The sequence below is a fragment of the Coregonus lavaretus genome, assembly GCF_964263955.1.
Source record: "Coregonus lavaretus genome assembly, chromosome: 23".
Classification (NCBI taxonomy): domain Eukaryota; kingdom Metazoa; phylum Chordata; class Actinopteri; order Salmoniformes; family Salmonidae; genus Coregonus; species Coregonus lavaretus.
In genome coordinates this window covers 15,828,547-15,845,964 of record NC_140010.1, presented here as the reverse complement: position 1 = coordinate 15,845,964, position 17,418 = coordinate 15,828,547, and the positions used below count along the sequence as shown (strand labels likewise).

Sequence of the window (17,418 nt, the reverse complement as noted above, 5' to 3'; positions counted from 1 at the left end):
ATCCCTCTCCTATTTCTCTTTCACCCTTGTTGTGGTAGCTTTGGAATATTCCGATAATAGGCTGTAGGTTTCTGACATCCCACTGGGCACACACTGGTTGAATCAACGTTGTTTCCATGTCATTTCAATGAAATGACGTGGAACCAACGTGGAATAGACGTTGAATTGATGTCTGTGCCCAGTAGAATGTGTTTGCATACCGTGCCTAATGAAAGTCTACAGACCCCTTGCACACATTTTGCTGCCTTAAAATTAAATCTAAAAAGGGATTCAATTAGATTTTTTCCCTACAGATCTATACAACCTACTCCACATTTTCATGTCAACAAACACTTACCATCCAGTAAAAGTGTATTTTATTATGATAAAGGCATACTTCTATTTGCCTGGTTCTACCAGGCTAGACTTTTATAGCCTTAGCTATGATTTCACAACTCCAAAGACAAGAATGTCTATGGAGTTATGAACGTATGGTTTCCAGGAAAGTGCAGCACCAACTGCAAAGGTCCACTATCACTTGATATTTGTAAAAAGATCCACTGTATACTACTACTACTATAGCCTAATCATACATTATAATTTGATATCTTCTTGCCTAGTTTAAAACTCGTAAATGTGTGTTATAGCCTATTTGCTTTTTGAAGCCAATGCATTTACATCTAGAATCCTATTTTTTTTTCTAGTGATATGACTGATGTTCAATTTAGAGAGATAATTATATTTATACAGTGGGGGAAAAAAGTATTTAGTCAGCCACCAATTGTGCAAGTATATTTGCAAATTATGGTGGAAAATAAGTATTTGGTCAACAAGCAAGATTTCTGGCTCTCACAGACCTGTAACTTCTTCTTTAAGAGGCTCCTCTGTCCTCCACTAATTACCTGTATTAATGGCTCCTGTTTGAACTTGTTATCAGTATAAAAGACACCTGTCCACAACCTGGAAAGTCTGTGTTGCCCAGCGATAGCCCCAAAACATCACTGCTCTAGAGGAGATCTGCATGGAGGAATGGGCCAAAATACCAGCAACAGTGTGTGAAAACCTTGTGAAGACTTACAGAAAACATTTGACCTGTGTCATTGCCAACAAAGGGTATATAACAAAGTATTGAGAAACTTTTGTTATTGACCAAATACTTATTTTCCACCATAATTTGCAAATAAATTCATTAAAAATCCTACAATGTGATTTTCTGGATTTTTTTTCCTCATTTTGTCTGTCATAGTTGATGTGTACCTATGATGAAAATTACAGGCCTCTCTCATCTTTTTAAGTGGGAGAACTTGCACAATTGGTGGCTGACTAAATACTTTTTTCCCCCACTGTATGTTCAAGTCCATAAAGACCTAGGCACAGATAATCTTTGGTCTAGGCCAGCTATACTCAATAGGCAGACCGCGGTCCGAATACAGACCCAGTATGGGATCAATACAGACCAGGGGGTCCAACTAACTCAGAAACTCAGTCGGGCTTTCAGTTTACTGCTGTAGAGAGTTGTAATAGTAGAATGCACAAGGTGTGTTACTCTGCCGATAAATGTGGTCCTCTGTAGCTCAGCTGGTAGAGCATGGCGCTTGTAACGTCAGGGTAGTGGGTTCAATCCCCCGGGACCACCCATACGCAAAAAAAAAATTATGCACGCATGACTGTAAGTCGCTTTGGATAAAAGTGTCTGCTAAATGGCATATTATTATTATTATAAATGGCAATATCCATGCTGCCACCAAGGAAATGTGTGTGACCAACTTGACGTCTACTCACATGCCTCTAAACCAGGGGTGTCAAACTCATTCCATGGAAGGGCCTAGTGTCTGCTGGTTTTTGGTTTTTCCTTTCAATTAAGACCTAGACAACCAGGTGAGGGGAGTTCCTTACTAATTAGTGACCTTAATTCATCAATCAAGTACAAGGAAGGAGCAAAAACCCGCAGACACTCAGACATTTTTTTACAATCTGATTTTACTGCTTACCTGATGTGGAAAAGAGTTCCATGTGGTCATGGCTCTATTTAGTACTGTGAGTTTCCCAGCCTCTGTTCTGGACTTAGGGACTGTGAAGAGACCCCTGGTGACATGTCTTTTCAGGTATGGGTGTTTGAGCTGTGTGTTAGCTGTTTGAAGTGACAGTTTGGTGCTTTCAACACGTCAATATCTCTCACAAAGACAAGTATTGATGCAGTCAATCTTTCCTGTACTTTGAGCCAGGAGAGATTGACATGCATATTCTTGATATTAGCCCTCCGAGAACAACAAAAAGTATGAAAATGTATGCACTGTAAGTCACTCTGGATAAGAACGTCTGCTAAATGACTCAAATGTAAAATGTACGTTTATGGGCCAACTGTAGTTTGCCGGTGTTCTTCTTTGTGGCACTTGGCCATATAACTGGGCAGTAGTCCAGGTGTGATAAAATTAGGGCCTATAGGACTTGTTTGGTTGATTGTGGTGTCAAGAAAGCAGAGCTTTATCAAGGACAGACCTCTTCCCATATTAGTAACTGTTGCATCAATACGTTTTGACCATGTCAGTTTACAATCTAGGGTTACACCAAGCAGTTTAGTCTCCTCAACTTGCTCAATTGCAAAAAAAATAATAATAATGTTTTAGTCATTTAGCAGACGCTCTTATCCAGAGCAACTTACAGTTAGTGAGTGCGCCATGCTCTACCAACTGAGCTACACAGGGCCCATAATTATTATTAATTATGTCACAAGATTTAGATGAGGTTTAGGGTTTAGAGAATGATTTGTCTCAAATACAATGCTTTAGTTTTTTTATATATTTAGGACGAGCTTATTACTAGCCACCCATTCTAAAACTGACTGCAGCTCTTTGTTAAGGATTGCAGTGCTTACACTTGCTGTCGTAGCTGACATGTATAATGTTGAGTCATCAGCGTCCATTAGCCTCTGTCCAGACAGGACACTCTCTTTGCATGGCACTTCGATACAAAGTGATTTCCGTAGCAGATTAGGAGAGCATTTTCGCTAAACCTAACCCTAACCTCAGTCTCCTAGTCAGCTACGTTAATTCTCCTAACCTGCTACGAAAAAGTCACTTCCGTATCAAAGTTGCGTGAAAAGAGTGTTTCCCCTGCTGAGTCCCTAACAACCGGATGTTCCAGTTTTCAGGGGAAATGGAAAGAGAGCCTGTGACACAACTACTGCTTTTGGATGTTAACAAGGCAACACTCCATCTTAACTCCTCCTCCACGTTTACTGGATTGGTTGAACAGTGTAGAAGGGAACCTCCCCCAACAGTTTTTGTTCTTCTCATCAAGACCAGCATGTAGGGCAGTGGTATTCAATGTTGCGAAAAAATTAAGAGTAAAGATTATTGTATGGGACAACATACAAACGTTTTTTTAAAAGATCATTTGAAAAATAAAATGCTATTGAGTAAATATATTTATTGGTTTCTTTTCATTTTGACAAGAAATGAAAATGCAAGTAATTGAAGTTTATCGATTTTAAGGCTGTGCCATTAGATTTGGGGTGAGGTCATGAGAAATTCCTTGGGAAAAAATGGGGTACCCAGAAATTCCCGCTGAAAATATTTGAATACCACTAATGTAGGGGATCTAGTTTCAGGAGTTTATTTTACGCCTGCTACGTTAGGTTAGCGTACATAGCTCAGCTGGTAGAGCACGGCGCTTGTAACGCAAAGGTAGTGGGTTCAATCCCCGGGACCACCCATACACAAAAATGTATGCACACATGACTGTAAGTCGCTTTGGATAAAAGCGTCTGCTAAATGGCATATTATTATATTATTATTATTATAGACACACAGGCTTTACTCAAGGTTAGTGGTAGGTCAGTAGTAAAAATGTAAAACAGTAAAGGACCAAGATAGCTGTGTTGAGGTATACCACACTCTACCTGGTTTATGTTAGAGAGGCTTCCATTAAAGAAAACCCTCTGTGCTCTGTTAGATAGGTAGCTCTCAATCCACGATATGGCAGAGGATGTAAAGCCATAACACATACGTTTATTCAGCAGCAGATTATGATTGATAATGTCAAAGCTGCACTGAAGTCTAACAAAACATCTCCCACAATCTTCTTATTATCCATTTCTTTCAGCCAATCATAAGTCATTTGTGTCAGTCCGTACATGTTGAATGCCCTTCCCTATAAGCATGCTGAAAGTCTGTTGTTAATTTGTGTACTGTGAAATAGCATTGTATCTGTCAAACACAATTTTTTCCAAAAGTTTACTAAGCGTCGGCATTGAGGCCAATGGAATGGATGGAGTAAAAGGCCAGCAACACTCTATTCTGCAGTCCACCACGAAATAACAACATCTATAGATTCTACAGACCCTACTAAGTACTCCCAACCCCACTTTTACACTGGCACAAATAAAAAATAATCTCTACAGCCCAACAATATAAATATACCATGAACATTGTATTTTTCAATAGTGCTCTTAAAAAATGTTTTTAAAAACATCTATTTTTTTCATTCTTTTTAAAAACTTGCGCCTTGCATTATAAGCAACATAAAAAAGTGCCATTGATTACAATGTAATATATTTTGAATGAGTTATTGACATTGCAATGTTTTGAAATGTGGACTTTTATTTTGAAGGTTTCTTTATTACCATACATAAGTGACATCATAATTTGTGCTGCTGGCAGAATAGTAGTTACTCACACAACCTTGAAACTGCTATTCAGATCTTAGCACAGTCATTTCATTCTGTAACTATTACAATGCTGTCAATTTTGTTAAATTTGTGATATTTTATTAATATTCTGAGAAAATTGTAAGAATCTCTGATTGTTAAACTCTCTGTCTAATTTGACTAAAGCCGTATTATGTATATCACATAGTCAGTAAGTAAAGTGTGATTGATGTGTTTAATAGAATCGTTGAGAATCTGAGGGGATTTAAAACATTCAGCTTTAGTCAGTAGGCCTATTTGTAGTTTTACTGTATTTACAGTTGAAGTCGGAAGTTTACATACACTTAGGATGGAGTCATTAAAACTATTTTTTCAACCACTCAAACTATAGTTTTGTTAAGTCGGTTAGGACATCTACTTTGTGCATGACACAAGTAATTTTTCCAACAATTGTTTACAGACAGATTATTTCACTTATAATTCACTGTATCACAATTCCAGTGGGTCAGAAGTTTACATACACTAAGTTGACTGTGCCTTTAAACAGCTTGGAAAATTCCAGAAAATGATGTCATGGCCTTAGAAGCTTCTGATAGGCTAATTGACATCATTTGAGTCAATTGGAGGTGTACCTGTGGATGTATTTCAAGGCCTACCTTCAAACTCAGTGCCTCTTTGCTTTATATCATGGGAAAATCAAAAGAAATCAGCCAAGACCTCAGAAAAAAAATTGTAGACCTCCACAAGTCTGGTTCATCCTTGGGAGCAATTTCCAAACGCCTGAAGGTACCACATTCATCTGTACAAACAATAGTAAGCAAGTATAAACACCATGGGACCACGTAGCCGTCATACCGCTCAGGAAGGAGACGTGTTCTGTCTCCTAGAGATGAACGTACTTTGGTGCGACAACATCAAAGGACCTTGAGAGGATGCTGGAGGAAACAGGTACAAATGTATCTATGTCCACAGTAAAACGAGTCCTATATCGACATAACCTGAAAGGCAGCTCAGCAAGGAAGAAGCCACTGCTCCAATACCACCATAAAAAAGCCAGACTACGGTTTGCAACTGCACATAGGGACAAAGATCGTACTTTTTGGAGAAATGTCCTCTGGTCTGATGAAACAAAAATAGGACTGTTTGGCCATAATGACCATCGTTATGTTGGAGGAAAAAGGGGGTTGCTTGCAAGCCGAAGAACACCATCCCAAACGTGAAGCACAGGGGTGGCAGCATCATGCTGTGGGGGTGCTTTGCTGCAGGAGGGACTGGTGCACTTCACAAAATAGATGGCATCATGAGGAAGGAAAATTATGTGGATATATTGAAGCAACATCTCAAGACATTAGTCAGGAAGTTAAAGCTTGGTCGCAAATGGGTCTTCCAAATGGACAATGACCCCAAGCATACTTCCAAAGTTGTGGCAAAATGGCTTAAGGACAACAAAGTCAAGGTATTGGAGTGGCCATCTCAAAGCCCTGACCTCAATCCTCTAGAAAATGTGTGGGCAGAACTGAAAAAGCATGTGCGAGCAAGGAGGCCTACAAACCTGACTCAGTTACACCAGCTCTGTCAGGAGGAATGGGCCAAAATTCACCCAACTTATTGTGGGAAGCTTGTGGAAGGCTACCTGAAACGTTTGACCCAAGTTAAACAATTTAAAGGCAATGCTACCAAATACTAATTGAGTGTATGTAAACTTCTGACCCACTGGGAATATGATGAAATAAATAAAAAGCTGAAATAAATCATGATCTCTACTATTATTCTGACATTTCACATTCTTAAAATAAAGTGGTGATCCTAACTGACCTAAGACAGGGAATTTTTACTAGGATTAAATGTCAGGAATTGTGAAAAACTGAGTTTAAATGTATTTGGCTTAGGTGTATGTAAACTTCCGACTTCAACTGTATATACTTATTGAATATGACACTAAGACTGTTATATGTTATAGAATAATAAATGTCCTTGATGAAGTGTTTTATCCTGACAAACTAGAGGGTGGCTAAATTCCCCTTGAAATGCCATTGGAGTAACTCAGCACAGATTGCATCCAATGCTTTAAAAAGTTTGTCATCATTTTTACATCTTAGTCATTTAGCAGACACTCTTATGCAGAGCGACTTACAGCTAGTGCATTCATCTTCATCTTAAGATAGCTAGGTGAGACAACCACATATCACAGTCATAGTAAGTATTGAATTGACATGATAGACGTTGCCATTTTACAGGTACGTGTTTTTAAGTATACATTCGGATGTTAGTGAATATGGCCAAAATCTATCATTACCTCAAAAATGTCAACTTTGACAGCATTTACACTTTCCCCTTAGTTCCAATATCTCTGCCCCACAATGGCAGGTCCTAACAAGGTAAAGTTGTTATTGTTAAGAAGAGTCTTTCTGAGTATTTAGGGGGGGGGGTCTACACTGTCTGAGACAGGTATTTTCATTCTCTAATGCCAAAGTTTGACAAAATATGGAAAATATGCTTTTTCTGTGTACATGTATGACTTGAAGCATAATAATTATGTTAAAAGCCGCTCACGCCCAGGTTTTGTTGAAATGAATAGGAGCCTCTCACGCTTGGCAAAAGTCTGATGTAGCAGGCCAGTAAAACGGATTTGGTCACACTTTATTTGGATAGTCCCATATAGATGATCTACAGATGGTCATACTATCAACAAACTATAAGTTGATAAGCAACTGCATGTTATGGTTAGTGTTAGGTTTAGAATTAGGGTAAGGGTTAAGGTTAGTAAATTATAAGGGTTAGGGTTAAGTTTAGGCTTAGGATAAGGGTTAGGGTTTGTGGATAGTTAGCTGAAATGCTGTTGACAGTTATTGAACATCTACTGAACATCTACAAACCATCTTTGGACTATCCAAATCCATAATTTTTCTACGTAGGTCATGTTTTTTAAGTTTTTTTTTTAACGTTGTATTATTTAAATATGGTCTGTCAAAATATATAAAAACTTTATAAATGAGGTTACTGGTTGCTATTTTGATTCTCTGTACTCTGTTTGTGAAGTTAAATGTATTATTCATCATTGGGCTATGAGGTGAGGTTAGGTGAAGCCAGTTTTCAGGAGAACTCCTTGAGGAAATGCAGGTGGAAGTTCTTCAGGCGTTTCAGTACCTCTTCCATGGTCTCCACTGGGGTCATGACACACAGTCTGCAGAGAGAGAAATCAGTGGGGAAGTATAACCGTTTAAATAGAATGATGAGGCTAATGCTATGCTGCCCTGTCAATTTGGATAGGATGAGTACTGGATATGGAACCATTGACTACTGGAGTGTGAGATGTTTTATGGTGACATTTCTATGTCCAGAAGCAGTTGCCAGAGAGACAGAGAGAGGATTGTACCTGATGTGGTGGGTGCCTTCCTTCTGTCCATACTGACACCCTGGCCCCACACACACTCCTGCTTCCTCTAGTAACCGTTTACAGTACCATAGGTCAGGCTGCATCCCTACTACCTGCAATGGGAAACAGAAAACTCTGAGATATACAGTACCAGTCAAAAGTTTGGACACACCTACTCATTCAAGGGGTTTTCTTTATTTTTTACTATTTTCTACGTTGTACAGTCGTGGTCAAAATTGACAATGACACAAGTATTGGTCTTCACAAAGTTCGCTGCTTGTGTTATGAGATATTTTTGTCAGATGTTACTATGGTATACTGAAGTATAATTACAAGCATTCCATTAGTGTCAAAGGCTTTTATTGACAATTACATTAAGTTTATGCAGAGTCAATATTTGCAGTGTTGACCCTTCTTTTTCAAGACCTCTGCAATCCGCCCTGGCATGCTGTCAATTAACTTCTGGGCCACATCCTGACTGATGGCAGCCCATTCTTGCATAATCAATGCTTGGAGTTTGTCAGAATTTGTGGGTTTTTGTTTGTCCACCTGCCTCTTGAGGATCGACCACAAGTTCTCAATGGGATTAAGGTCTGGGGAGTTTCCTGGCCAGGTAGCTTAGTGGTTAAGAGCGTTGTGCCAGTAACCGAAAGGTCGCTGGTTCTAATCCCCGAGCCGACTAGGTGAAAAATCTGTCGATGTGCCCTTGAGCAAGGCACTTAACCCTAATTGCTCCTGTAAATCGCTCTGGATAAGAGCGTCTGCTAAATGATGTAAATGTAAATGTTGTTCCCCGAGCCACTTAGTTATCACTTTTGCCTTATGGCAAGGTGCTCCATCATGCTGGAAAAGGCACTGGTCGTCACCAAACTGTTCTTGGATGGTTGGGAAAAGTTGCTCTCGGAGGATGTGTTGGTACCATTCTTTATTCATGGATGTGTTCTTAGGCAAAATTGTGAGTGAGCCCACTCTCTTGGCTGAGAAGCAACCCCACACATGAATGGTCTCAGGATGCTTTACTGTTGGCATGACACAGGACTGATGGTAGCGCTCACCTTGTCTTCTCCGGACAAGGTGTTTTCCGGATGCCCCAAACAATCGTTTCAATCGATTCATCAGAGAAAATGACTTTACCCCAGTCCTCAGCATTCCAATCCCTGTACCTTTTGCAGAATATCAGTCTGTCCCTGATGTTTTTCCTGGAGAGAAGTGGCTTCTTTGCTGCCCTTCTTGACACCAGGCCATCCTCCAAAAGTCTTCGCCTCACTGTGCGTGCAGATGCACTCACACCTGCCTGCTGCCATTCCTGAGCAAGCTCTGCACTGGTGGTGCCCCGATCCCGCAGCTGAATCAACTTTAGGAGACGGTCCTGGCGCTTGCTGGACTTTCTTGGGCGCCCTGACGCCTTCTTCACAACAATTGTACCTCTCTCATTGAAGTTCTTGATGATCTGAAAAATGGTTGATTTAGGTGCAATCTTACTAGCAGCAATATCCTTGCCTGTGAAGCCCTTTTTGTGCAAAGCAATGATGACGGCACGTGTTTCCTTGCAGGTAACCATGGTTAACAGAGGAAGAACAATGATTTCAAGCACCACCCTCCTTTTAAAGCTTCCAGTCTGTTATTCTAACTCAATCAGCATGACAGAGTGATCTCCAGACTTGTCCTCGTCAGCACTCTTACCTGTGTTAACGAGAGAATCACTGACATGATGGCAGCTGGTCCTTTTGTGGCAGGGCTGAAATGCAGTGGAAATGTTTTTTTGGGGACTAAGTTCATTTTCATGGCAAAGAGGGACTTTTCAATAAATTGCAATTCATCTGATCACTCTTCATGACATTCTGGAGTATATGCAAATTGCCATCATCAAAACTGAGGCAGCAGACTTTGTGAAAATTAGTATTTGTGTCATTCTCAAAACTTTTGACCACGACTGTAGAATAATAGTGAAGACATCAAAACTATGAAATAACACATATGGAATCATGTAGTAACCAAAAAAGTGTTAAACAAATCAAATATGTTTTATATTTGAGATTCTTCAAATAGCCACCCTTTGCCTTGATGACAACTTTGCACACTCTTGGCATTCTCTCAACCAGCTTCATGAGGTAGTCACCTGGAATGCATTTCAATTAACAGGTGTGCCTTCTTAAAAGTTAATTTGTGGAATTTATTTCCTTCTTAATGCGTTTGAGCCAATCAGTTGTGTTGTGACAAGGTAGGTACAGAAGATAGCCATATTTGGTAAAAGACCAAGTCCATATTATGGCAAGAACAACTCAAATAAGCAAAGAGAAATGACAGTCCATCATTACTTTAAGACATGAAGCTCAGTCAATACGGAACATTTCAAGAACTTTTAAAGTTTCTTCAAGTGCAGTCGCAAAAACCATCAAGCGCTATGATGAAACTGGCTCTCATGAGGACCACCACAGGAATGGAAGACCCAGAGTTACCTCTGTTGCAGAGGATAAGTTCATTAGAGTTACCAGCCTCAGAAATTGCAGCCCAAATAAATGCTTCACAGAGTTCAAGTAACATACACATCTCAACATCAACTGTTCAGAGGGGACTGTGTGAACCAGGCCTTCATGGTCGAATTGCTGCAAAGAAACCACTACTAAAGGCCACCAATAAGAAGAAGAGTCCTGCTTGGGCCAAGAAACACGAGCAATGGACATTGGAGATTTTTGGTTCCAACCGCCGTGTCTTTGTGAGACGCGGTGTGGGTGAACAGATGATCTCTGCATGTGTATTTCCCACCGTAAAGCATGGAGGAGGAGGTATTATGGTGTGGGGGTGCTTTGCTGGTGACACTATCTGTGATTTATTTAGAATTTAACCAGCATGGCTACCACAGCATTCTACAGCGATACGCCATCACATCTGGTTTGGGCGTAGTGGGACTATCATTTGTTTTTCAACAGGACAATGACATAACACACCTCCAGGCTGTGTAAGGGCTATTTTACCAAGAAGGAGAGTGATGGAGTGCTGCATCAGATGACCATGTCTCCACAATCCCCTGACCTCAACCCAATTGAGATGGCTTGGGATGAGTCGGACCGCAGAGTGAAGGAAAAGCAGCCAACAAGTGCTCAGCGTACAGTGGGGAAAAAAGTATTTAGTCAGCCACCAATTGTGCAAGTTCTCCCACTTAAAAAGATGAGAGAGGCCTGTAATTTTCATCATAGGTACACGTCAACTATGACAGACAAAATGAGAATTTTTTTTCCAGAAAATCACATTGTAGGATTTTTTATGAATTTATTTGCAAATTATGGTGGAAAATAAGTATTTGGTCAATACCAAAAGTTTCTCAATACTTTGTTATATACCCTTTGTTGGCAATGACACAGGTCAAACGTTTTCTGTAAGTCTTCACAAGGTTTTCACACACTGTGGCTGGTATTTTGGCCCATTCCTCCATGCAGATCTCCTCTAGAGCAGTGATGTTTTGGGGCTGTCGCTGGGCAACACAGACTTTCAACTCCCTCCAAAGATTTTCTATGGGGTTGAGATTTGGAGACTGGCTAGGCCACTCCAGGACCTTGAAATGCTTCTTACGAAGCCACTCCTTCGTTGCCCGGGCGGTGTGTTTGGGATCATGGTCATGCTGAAAGACCCAGACACGTTTCATCTTCAATGCCCTTGCTGATGGAAGGAGGTTTTCACTCAAAATCTCACGATACATGGCCCCATTCATTCTTTCCTTTACACGGATCAGTCGTCCTGGTCCCTTTGCAGAAAAACAGCCCCAAACCATTATGTTTCCACCCCCATGCTTCACAGTAGGTATGGTGTTCTTTGGATGCAACTCAGCATTCTTTGTCCTCCAAACACGACGAGTTGAGTTTTTACCAAAAAGTTCTATTTTGGTTTCATCTGACCATATGACATTCTCCCAATCCTCTTCTGGATCATCCAAATGCACTCTAGCAAACTTCAGACGGGCCTGGACATGTACTGGCTTAAGCAGGGGGACACATCTGGCACTGCAGGATTTGAGTCCCTGGCGGCGTAGTGTGTTACTGATGGTAGGCTTTGTTACTTTGGTCCCAGCTCTCTGCAGGTCATTCACTAGGTCCCCCCGTGTGGTTCTGGGATTTTTGCTCACCGTTCTTGTGATCATTTTGACCCCATGGGGTGAGATCTTGCGTGGAGCCCCAGATCGAGGGAGATTATCAATGGTCTTGTATGTCTTCCATTTCCTAATAATTGCTCCCACAGTTGATTTCTTCAAACCAAGCTGCTTACCTATTGCAGATTCAGTCTTCCAAGCCTGGTGCAGGTCTACAATTTTGTTTCTGGTGTCCTTTGACAGCTCTTTGGTCTTGGCCATAGTGGAGTTTGGATTGTGACTGTTTGAGGTTGTGGACAGGTGTCTTTTATACTGATAACAAGTTCAAACAGGCGCCATTAATACAGGTAACGAGTGGAGGACAGAGGAGCCTCTTAAAGAAGAAGTTACAGGTTTGTGAGAGCCAGAAATCTTGCTTGTTTGTAGGTGACCAAATACTTATTTTCCACCATAATTTGCAAATAAATTCATTAAAAATCCTACAATGTGATTTTCTGGAGAAAAAAAATCTCAATTTGTCTGTCATAGTTGACGTGTACCTATGATGAAAATTACAGGCCTCTCTCATCTTTTTAAGTGGGAGAACTTGCACAATTGGTGGCTGACTAAATACTTTTTTCCCCCACTGTATGTGGGAACTCCTTCAAGACTGTTGGAAAAGCATTCCAGGTGAAGCTGGTTGAGAGAATGCCAAGAGTGTGCAAAGCTGTCATCAAGGCAAAGGGTGACTATTTGAAGAATCTCAAATATAAAATGTGTTTGCTACATTATTCCATATGTGTTATTTCATAGTTTTGATGTCTTCACTATTATTCTACAATGTAAAAAATAGTAACAATAAAGAAAAAGCTTTGAATGTGTCCATACCTTTGACTGGTAGTGTATAAAGAAAGATAAGAGATCAAATCTTTAACTCCAGAGTATTTAGAATTAATCAGATGTCTAATTTGTTTTTTCCTCCAAAGAGTGAATGTATTGTGAAATGCCCATATGACAAAACGGTAGTCATTCTAGTGCTCTACCCGACCATACAGTTTAGTATTTGTCCCATGACTAACCTTTGCCTTCTCGATGGCTCCTTGGGGTAGATACAGCCGGGGGAATACGAAAGCCCCTCCCATCATTGGCTGACAGCTGATCCCTGAAATATTGTTCAGAACCTCCGGGACCCAGTTCATGTTATGGACCAGCATGGCCTGGATAGACTGGGTCTCCTGGTGGAGATGGGAGAGAAGACAGGGAGAGGAAGGACAGGGGGGAGAGCGTATTGTATGGGACACTGAGATGCTGTTGTGAATACAGAAATAAATGAAGTTGTTTGATTTTGATGAACTATTTCTTATTTTAGAGACATCAATGCTTGCAGAGCACTATCATTAAACTACTTATGACTAACTGTTACATGGCATATGCTATCTACTAAGCCTAACGTCATACTGTAGTTTGTGACCTATTTTGATGCGTCTCACATGGGCGTAGACCGGGTATGAGGGGTCCCCTGGCCTGGGAGGGTTAGCCATGAGCTCCAGGGCTAGCTGACCAGTCACTGCCGCGCAGCTGTCAGTGGAGAAGATGGTGTAGGCGTACCTCATGACGGTGGGGTCAAGGTTCACCAGTTCCACATACCCACCTCGTAGCCCACACCTGGGCAGGGAGAAGAGACATACAGGGTAGTGGTCAAACACTGGCCTGCTGGGTTCAGAACAGGTTTGTACACCACAGGAAGCCTGAAGTGGATCTCTTAGGGAACTGCCAGCTATTTTATGTACTTTTGTCACTATTGAGTTTGTGTTGGCAGCTCATGCTGAAAGTATTTGACCATTCAAAGGAAGTAGTAGGCTAGTAGCTAATGACTTAATTAAGTAGTTAAGTAGCTAATGGGGTAATAAGAACCAGATCATTGTAGAGTACATTAGGTTACAGGATGTGTGAATCTGTTAATCAATTGCCATAGACAGACAGTTCTGCTGTACTCACTCTCCCATGAAGCCTTTGGATGCTGAGTGGAAAGAGGCCAGCTCCACTGTATTAGAGAGGGGAGGCCCCATCTCAGACAGAACCTTCTTATAAGAGACAAACTCACTGCCCTCCCCGAACACACTGTCCTGATACACCTGTGGATCAAATTAAACAGAGAATGGTGAATGGAAGACAGAGAAAAACAATAGTCAATTTGGAGAGAAGTGAAAAGTCTGTGACTAAAAATAAGTGATTTGCCAGGAGAAAATACAGACAGGAAGTCACCTCATCAGCCATGAGGAAGAGCCTCTCCTCAGCAGCGAATCGGATTACCTCTTCAATAGACTTCCTGCTCTGAACATGACCTAGCAACAACAAAACAAAACAAATTACATCCTCCATTATGGCTGCTGTGGTATCTTTGCCCGCAAATAGGTTTAATTTACATTCTTCATTGGGACAAATAGTGGGGTAATACTGTATCGACCATCATGGAACCAGACAAACTTGTTACCTGTAGGATTTCCTGGGTTGATGACGTACAAGGCAACAGGGTTGCAGACACCCTTAGAGACCTGTAGCGCTCTGCGTAGCTCCTCCACCTGCAGTGCCCAGCCATGCTCCTCATCTGGGTAGTAGGGAACAACGGCTGCACCGAGCCCCTGCAACGCCATTTTGAAAGAAGAGTATGTGGGCACAGGAGTCAACACACCTGTAGGGAGTGAGGCCTGATTGTGGACCAACAGCTTCAGCACCAGCTAAAGAAAAAAATCATAAAATAGAGAGGGAAAGATGAATGAGACAGACATGATGATGATGATGATGATGATTATTATTATTATTATTAAAATGATGGTTAGTATGGTGACGGGTATGGTGATGATGAAGATGATTCTCACCATTATTGACCTCTGGGAGCCAGAGGTCATGAAGATATTCTCGGGGGACGATGGTACACCACCATCTCGTCGAGAGATGAAGTTGGACACGCTGCACTGTATATAAGAGATACCACCAGAGGGCGTGTATGAGCCTGATAAGGCAGATAAAGAAAAAAGAGATTTCAAATACCTTTATAAACACAAGTAAACACACATCACATGTACACTGAACAAAAATATAAACGCAACATGTAAAGTGTTGGTCCCATGTGTCATGAGCTGAAATAAAAGATCCCAGAAAATGTCCATATGCACAAATAGCTTATTTCTCTCAAATTCTGTGCACAAATTTGTTTATATCCCTGTTAGTGAGCATTTCTCCTTTGCCAAGATAATCCATCCAACTGACAGGTGTGGCATATCAAGAAGCTGATTAAACAGCATTATTCATTACACAGGTGCACCTTGTGCTGGGGACAATAAAAGGCCACTAAAATGTTCAGTTTTGTCACACAACACAATGCCGCAGATGTCTCAATCTTTGAAGCAGCGTGCAATTGGCATGCTGACTGCAGGAATGTCCACCAGAGCTGTTGCCAGATGGAGGAGTGGGACAATATTCCACAGGCCACAATCAATAGCCTGATCAACTCTATGCGAAGGAGATGTGTCACACTGCATGAGGCAAATAGTGGTCACACCAGCTACTGACTGGTTTTCTGATCCACGCCCCTACTTTTCTTTTTTTTAAGGTTCTGTGACCAACAGATGCATATCTGTATTCCCAGTCATGTGAAATCCATAGATTCGATTATTTCAATTAACTGATTTCCTTATCAACTGTAACTTCGTTAAATCTTAGAAATTGTTACATGTTGTGTTTTATATTTTCGTTTATATTTTTGTACATTGACAGTCATGATCGGCCACCTTACTACATTCAAAAAATTTAACACTTTCAAAGTGTAGACATACTGTACTCTAGTTCCATAGGCCCAATTGCAGTCCTCCTTACCTACACTCCCCCCATCACATGCGCTCAGCAGGCTTTGGGCCCTCTGTCTAACATCAAGTGGCAGTTTATCACTTTGGACCAGCTGAGGGTAGAGGCAGGCTGCAAGAACCTGATACACACACACACACACACACACACACACGTGCACACATGCATAAACACACACACACACACACACACACAAAGGTTTAAAGAGAAACAGCTAACAAATAGACCATAGATATACAGGCAGGATTAGCAGTGGAAACTCTGATAGAAACAAAGGTTAGAATGATGTTACCTGTCGGACGAAGGTTAAGGGTTTGACCCCTCCTCTGTGTGGGTCTCCCCAGCAGATGTCTATCACATCCTTATAAGGCTTCCTCACTTCCTATCAGAAACAGATGACATACTGTAGTGTAAGTCAATGGATATTCATTAGTTGTATACTATTGTGTTTCACATGAAAATGCACTGCATTGCATGCACAAGTCAACATGTATCTAGCCCTTCGATGTCTGAAATAATATAACATGATGCATGTGACTTCAGTATGAAGGTTGTTAACATCAGATCAGCTCTGTGGCTGAACTATTAGATCTTACCTGTGTGAGTTCTGTTCTGATCTGGGTTGCTCGTCTCACCAAGGGCTCCAGCTCTGTCTGTTTGATGCTCCTCACCTTGGGGCAGATCTCTCTCAGGCATAAGACAGACATTCCTCTTCCCACACCTTCTGGTCCTCTCAGACAGATCTGATGAGATGTTGATCTTTTGACTTGTCCACTTCTATGGCTCCCTGCTGTTCTTTTCCCCTGCTGTTGCTGAGGAAGTGAGTGGGAGTGAAGCTCCGTCCCAAGGCAATCTATATTACTTGATACTGGTGCCTAGTACCAGTGTTTGTAGACCAGGTCAGTATTTTTTGTAAAAGTGGTGCTCCTTCAATCGACCTTCAGCTGGAATATATGTCACCAATCTGGTTTCAGACCTCCTGTACAGTACTTTTTAAGAAAACTTTTTGGGACGTGCATTGAATCAATGTGTGTTAATGTGTTATTCCAATTGGTGTTTATTAACACGCCCCCAAAAAAACTCTGTTAACGTGTGCCTCAACTCAAGATCTAAATAGTGCCCTTGAGACTGAGACAAGAGACCAAACAAAACAGCTCCCAGTGATATTATGTGGGTGGTTATTCATTCTCACTCACTCTCATTTCACCATTGTTCATTTTCCTTGCCACCTTTCAACCTGTCATCACAAACATCAACCATCCTTATTCCCACCATCTCCTTCCCACACATTTTAATAGTGAAATAATGATATATCGTTTATCAAATATGTTTTTTAAATCCATGGGAATGATTGCAAGAAAGCAATATTACAGTAGTGAACGCAGACCAACACATGACAATTTCAGTTCTGTGAATAAGTCACATATTATAAAGTCAGTTACAGCAGGAATTTTGAGACAGACATCGTGTCCTAAAGGCACAGTCTGG

General features: G+C 41.1%; 1 protein-coding gene across 1 annotated transcript; it reads right to left on the bottom strand.

The window, feature by feature from the left end:
• Positions 1–7,720: 7,720 nt before the first annotated feature.
• On the bottom strand, positions 7,721–16,637 carry LOC311150738 (alanine aminotransferase 2-like; the record flags this gene model as incomplete). The annotated part of the gene is made up of 11 exons (XM_084188262.1): positions 7,721–7,811; positions 8,004–8,116; positions 13,146–13,301; positions 13,557–13,731; positions 14,065–14,201; positions 14,332–14,411; positions 14,561–14,804; positions 14,946–15,079; positions 15,943–16,051; positions 16,223–16,312; positions 16,527–16,637. The coding sequence occupies 11 exons, from the start codon at positions 16,635–16,637 to the stop codon at positions 7,721–7,723; spliced, it is 1,440 nt and encodes a 479-aa protein (XP_084044388.1).
• Between the last annotated feature and the right edge of the window lie 781 nt (positions 16,638–17,418).